Source organism: Uranotaenia lowii, chromosome 2, assembly GCF_029784155.1.
Source record: "Uranotaenia lowii strain MFRU-FL chromosome 2, ASM2978415v1, whole genome shotgun sequence".
In the NCBI taxonomy this organism is placed as follows: domain Eukaryota; kingdom Metazoa; phylum Arthropoda; class Insecta; order Diptera; family Culicidae; genus Uranotaenia; species Uranotaenia lowii.
In genome coordinates, this window is record NC_073692.1 from 194788608 (window position 1) to 194794607 (window position 6000).

Sequence of the window (6000 nt, forward strand, 5' to 3'; positions counted from 1 at the left end):
AGCTCTTTCGAATGTTAGCTTGATGGATTGCCTTGTTGCCGAAAAAATAATCGACTGATAATTTTTTTCTAAATCTTTTTGATACTGTACACTTTTGCTAAAAAGTGCACAAATTTTTTCATTGAATTTTAACCTTGTATTTTTAAAATTTATACCGATAAACTGAGCAGATAGAAAAAATACGAACTTGCATTCAGTACCCCTAAATAAGTCAAAGTCAATTTTCAAATTCTTTGCACCTCGTAAAATGTGAATTTTATTTCCTTGCGTTATAATTGTGAATGCAGATTTTTAATTTCTTTTTCAACACACCAATTCCTTCATATTGAAACAGCTTTTATAAAAAGTTATTATTCCTTTTTGGCTCTAAAAACTCATTGGGAACGCAAAAATACAAACGCTGCCCTAAATTTTTTCTTATGATTTATTGTTGCTCTGGAATATCTTGTGTTTTAATAACGCATTAACTTGAATTTATACATCTTCAAAAGGAAACTTAAACTCTTAGTATTAAAATTTAAACTTTTCATATTCAATTTATTATTTGAATCTTTTTACGGTCATCCATTGAATGAATGCATGATGTGAAATATTTCAAACCAAATTAAATTAAATTGGATCTATTTTTTTATAACTTATAATAGGTTAGTTTGAAGTTTCAAAATTCATATTTGAGTGATGTTAAATCGAGGGAGAGATGAATTCGTGCAAGAGAATCTTTTCTGTGATTCAAAAACTTAATTGATATTTTGCAATCTGATTATGAATTCCTTGTAAACGCAAGTGAGAATACTACTGCATTGGATTTCGGAATGAGTTAGACATCACTTTGTAAAGATTTAAAATTGTCAATAAACCCACTGTAAACAAACGAAAAGATACAGAATTGGAAATTCTGGTTTATATTTGAATTTCAGATTCGTTTTAGCTTTTTATTCTCGAAGAAAAGTTTTATTATAATATTTTGTCCTGATTTCCTCGGTTTTTAAGATATCTTGAACTACAAAGAAAAATGTTAATGATGAACTTTCCGTTGCCGAATCTTCCTTGAAAATGGATTTCATGCGGCCTAGACATGTTGTTTATTACGATTGAATTTATTTTATGAAATATTGGTGTCAAACAGAAAGATTAGATGACTATCAATTGAAGTCACACGTTTCTTAAGCGCCAACTGGAGAACTGATCACTCCAATGGAGAATGTGACTACAATTTAAATTTCTTACTTATAAGGCAATTTAACACTATAAGTCCAAAGGTATTTTTTCACTTCTTAGAATGATCAAGATCTGTAAATCCATTAAACATGATTGTAATTTCTGAAAATTAAAGGAAATTGTCAGTCTTATGATTCTGTACATATGTTTGTGTATAGTTCGAGTATTTTTATTGTTTCCTTCTATTTGACTGAATAAAAAAGAAATTGCATAGTAATAGCACAGAGAACTGACGTACAAGCTATCTCACGAAACTTGTGTAAAATTTCCAACGAACATTTTAACCAATTTTCCTTGTTGGCTTAACCACCAGATGTCTCCAAATACACCGAAGAGAGCTGTGAAAATTTGATTTGTAACTTTTGAACGGCGCAATAGATGGCACTGTTTTAAGTCAAGTTTCAACGTATTTTTTGGGTGTCAGCATTTGAAATTTTACACACTTTTTTGAAGAATTTTTGTTCGAGCTTGTACGTCTGTTCTCTGTGGTAATAGCTATCAATGTATGACTTCAGAAGAAAAACTATTCAAGTTTTTAGTGTTACAACAATATTTAAAAAACATAAACATTTATTTAAAGTTTAAAAAATTTTGGTTTCCGATATCATATGCTATAAATAGAAATATAAGAAAAACTGAAAATTTTCTTCCTGAAAACCAATTGTTTTTTCTACTGAATAATTAGCCAATATTTAAACACGGCTGATAAATTATTTGATCCATAAAATCGTAGAAAAAAATAGAAACTATCAGGTATCAGGTATCAGAAAAGGGGTAGGCTTGATAGCGGCACGTTATCCAAACAAACGGGAAAATTGTGCCTAGCCTTTTTTTACAGATTTCATCATATAACCTGAGAAAACTGAAAACCATAAAAGGATTAGAAAATAATAAATATTTAGGGCATAAAGCCGATCCACATAGGGATTTTGAAGCATTGAAGCTTATAACCACATTGGGTGAAAAATGACAGATTGTTATTTTAGTTTAAATTCTTAGAATTACATACACTTATAACAGGATAGGCGAGAGTACATAAAAGCTTCCTAGCAAACAAAAAACAGGCATATATGAGCTAAAATGAATCACACATTATTGATTCACAACTACAAAATTCAGGAGATTTGAGTTTACAATGTTCAGAAAATGTTCTAACCAGGATGCTACAATGAGGGCAAATAAACGATTTTATAATGGCAAAGTTGGCATTTAGCCTATCCACATAGGGATTTTTAAGCAATGAAGCTTTTTTTTAATCACAATATTGGAAACAAGGAATTTTTTTAACTTTCTTTGTTAAATTCTGACATACATTTAAAAAAAATGAAGTCGGGCAAAAGAGGGACATATACACACTAAGTGGAAGGTAAATATAGGTACAATAGTTCCTCTGAATCATAGCTTAACCATACAGGAGATTCAGAGCACAAAGTCTTGATTTTATATATTTTTATTTAACTGACCAGTTAGCGCTGTGGTTAGACGACTACAATGAGCTTCTGTGATGCCAAATTTGAAACAAGCGATATTAACACTGCACGAAGCTGTAGCAGTGGATTCCAGAACCAGGATTGACGTATGATACGAAATATCAAAGTACGATATTAAAGGAGCTTTGACTCTTCTTAACACTATAACCATTCTAAAGCTAAGGGAACATGTGTCAATACAAGAGAAGTGAATTATATTAGGTGAAACAGATATGACTGTCGATATGCGATACAAGTTTTGATCAAAAACTTGTTTTAATAAAAAATATTGAAGCCTTTTGGCTACCTTAAAACAAATATTTTTTGAAATTTTTTTTTCCACGGAAACGATATTTGTACGACTTCAATGATTGAATATCCATGACGCAATTTTAACAATTAAATATCTTTATATGAACGGACATTTACCTCCACAAAATTCTGTTACCAATCCAAAGATAGAAGGGACTGAATACTTGTCATTATAAGGAAAACACACTAATTTTGCGCTTGACGTAACAGATATAACTGATGTAATTTAGATCATATTCTTCTATGATTTCAAATCGGTTAATATTAACAGATAGCCAAAAGCAATGGGACCGCAAGCGATGCGTTTGCGATTCAAATTTGAACACTTGTTAAGAGATGTTATTGAACGGAGTTACTAGGAGAGCAAAGAGATTAGTTAAATGAAAAATCATATTCCAAATACGTAAAACGAGAAAATATGGAAGAATACAGCTTGTGCAAATGCATGTACTACATATGCACTATTGGCATACCCTTCTCGAGAGAAAATACGTACAAAGGTTAAAAAATACTAGCAAGATTTCAAAACTGATTCAGATTCAAAACATTTTCTTCCAATGTTTGAACTTGAAAAACTTCTGAACTCTGCATGCAATAATTGACCTTGACCTATTTTCTCCCCCGCCCAGATACAGCCTCATTGATTTCCAATAGACAGAAATATGAGATAAACGTATCTGGGAAGTACTGGATAAGTCGCCTCATACGACATGGACCAGTATCCCAGTGGCAGTATTCTTTAGGCCGCTGCCACACAGCCTAAATATCAATCAAAAAATTTCAATACGAGTTCCAAAATGTTTAAAAAGCATCCTCATTTCAGAAAAATTAAAAAAAAAATCATGTATCTATCTTCAACCGTTTCTTAGATATCGCATCGAGAAGGTACAGTTCGGGCCAAATAAACTGTATCCGCATAGGATGGGTCAACTGGCAAAATAGGACAGCAAACATAACCTGCCTTTATAGTTTTTTTTTAGAACTGTTCTTGAAACCATTTGGGGATTTTATCTAGTTCATCCCACTTAAAAAATTCAAAAGAATTAATCTTAAAAAATATTTCTTATTCGTTGCAGTAATGGAGGATTTCGACCTGTGCTCGACAACGGACAACCACGCACAACGCCTCCCCTATTCTTACCGCCTCACTTGGCTTCGTTGGGATCACAGTTTGCTCCCCCCTTGTTCCCGAATCTTAAAGGTAATTTAGTTTTCGCTAGAAAAAAAACTAATCTGTACCTTAATTGAATATATTTGTTTTTCCTTTTTCTTTATCCCACATCAGCTGCCTTCCCAAGTCTGTGTTCATGCTGTCCGGTAAAATCTCCGATCACTAGCGGATCCTCAACGGTCACTCCTTCGCCGACCTGCACAGCATCTTCGCACTCGGTAACGGCCAACAACAGCAGCACGTCTTCCCCGATCACCATGAGCAGTGCCCTCAGCACAGCATCCGATCCTCGGTCATCTTCCGTTGCGGAACTTCGTCGAAAGGCCCAAGAACATTCCGCTGCTCTACTGCACTCCCTTCAGGCTGCCGCGGCCGCCGGATTTTCCTTCCCCGGGTTCCATCTGCCGCCGCTGTCATTGCATTCGGCTCTCAGCAGCGGCCGGAAACCATCCGACTTCATAAGTGACCTCTCGATGCACCACCACTTGAGTTCTCATGCAGCAGCTGGAATGTCTCTGGGGCTGCCAACCCTCAACAACAACAGCCCCAATAGCGTTAACAACAACAATAACAACAGCAATAGTGGATCAAACGGAGGAGACTCTTCGCCTCCCAGAATCAATGGAGACAAATCTGGCAATAGCGATTAATCGGCTTCTGAAATTATGACAAATAATTGTGATTGTACTGTGTAAATATACTTAAAACGTTAAACAAAAATAGTAGGATTAATAGCCTTCATAACATAATCGATTAGCTCCATCAACCGTACTAGAGTAAAATAATTAGAACTGTAGAAATTTTTCCCAAATACAACAACATTCCACGATAAATTGCTACAAATTAGCTGTAGATTTATTCAAATAATTTACTTAATTTTCAATTTCGTTGAAGCAATTAGATCCCGAATGTATGTAGTTGGGTCGAGTCATAAATATAGCTGAAATTTATTGCACAAGGAGTGAGTCATGTTATGTAAATTATTCACGGTTATTTTGTATCAACTCGTTTCAAAATATTTAATTAATCTTAAAAATCATAAAAAAACGTAAATAAAACTGATGATTTTCGATCTGAGAAAAATATCTTAACTGTATATAAAAAAATAACTGCAAATCAAAAATGTATAGTTAACGCAATAATAGAGGAACTTAGAGATGCGCGACATTCTCGAAAACACATACGTTGTAGAAATTGTACAATTTGTTTTAATTCCAATAACAGCACCATTATTGACTGTATTCAATATTAATGATAACATTATTCTATTGCAACGTAAAATTACAATAATAATAATAAAAAATTATTATAATTACAAAATTACAATAATAACTATTAAAAATGGATGATTTTCTTAAGTAAGATATCACACAACCAAACCAAAACAATTCAAAAGTCTCCTGAGAAGGCACCTATTTGGAGTATTGACTTTATAATTCAAGTACGACAATCAGTAGGGGGTTGTGCTTAAGTCATATTACACGGTGTGCCAAAATACGTTATTAAAAATAAAAAATGACCACCAAAACGGCACTCGACATTCGCAAGATATAGTATTCAGGCATCTATCCTGAAAATTTGGAAATGTTTCATCGGGCTTTTTTAAAATTAGAGTGATTTTAAATTTTAAGTCAATTTGCATTAGATTTCCAATGGGGTTTTTCGACCTTATGTTCTAGACCGTGGATTTTTCTGACTACACATATTTTATGACAATCACCCAGTTCAATGACTTTATAGAAAATTTCATGCCCAACAACTTTGTGGAAGACTGAAAAATGGTTTGAGTTTATCCTGAAAAGTTATTGGAAATTTTCTAAAACTTTATTA

General features: G+C 33.2%; 1 protein-coding gene across 2 annotated transcripts in view; it reads left to right on the plus strand.

Moving 5' to 3' along the window:
* Nucleotides 1-5441, plus strand: part of LOC129747623 (diencephalon/mesencephalon homeobox protein 1-B-like) — a 93331-nt gene extending 87890 nt beyond the window's left edge. For both annotated transcript variants that reach the window (XM_055741914.1, XM_055741915.1), the window contains exons 8-9: nucleotides 4076-4200; nucleotides 4285-5441. In XM_055741914.1, coding sequence (XP_055597889.1) covers nucleotides 4076-4200; nucleotides 4285-4820 — 661 coding nt within the window. In that variant the 3' untranslated portion in view covers nucleotides 4821-5441. The remainder of the gene's footprint in view (nucleotides 1-4075; nucleotides 4201-4284) is intronic.
* Nucleotides 5442-6000: the final 559 nt, after the last annotated feature.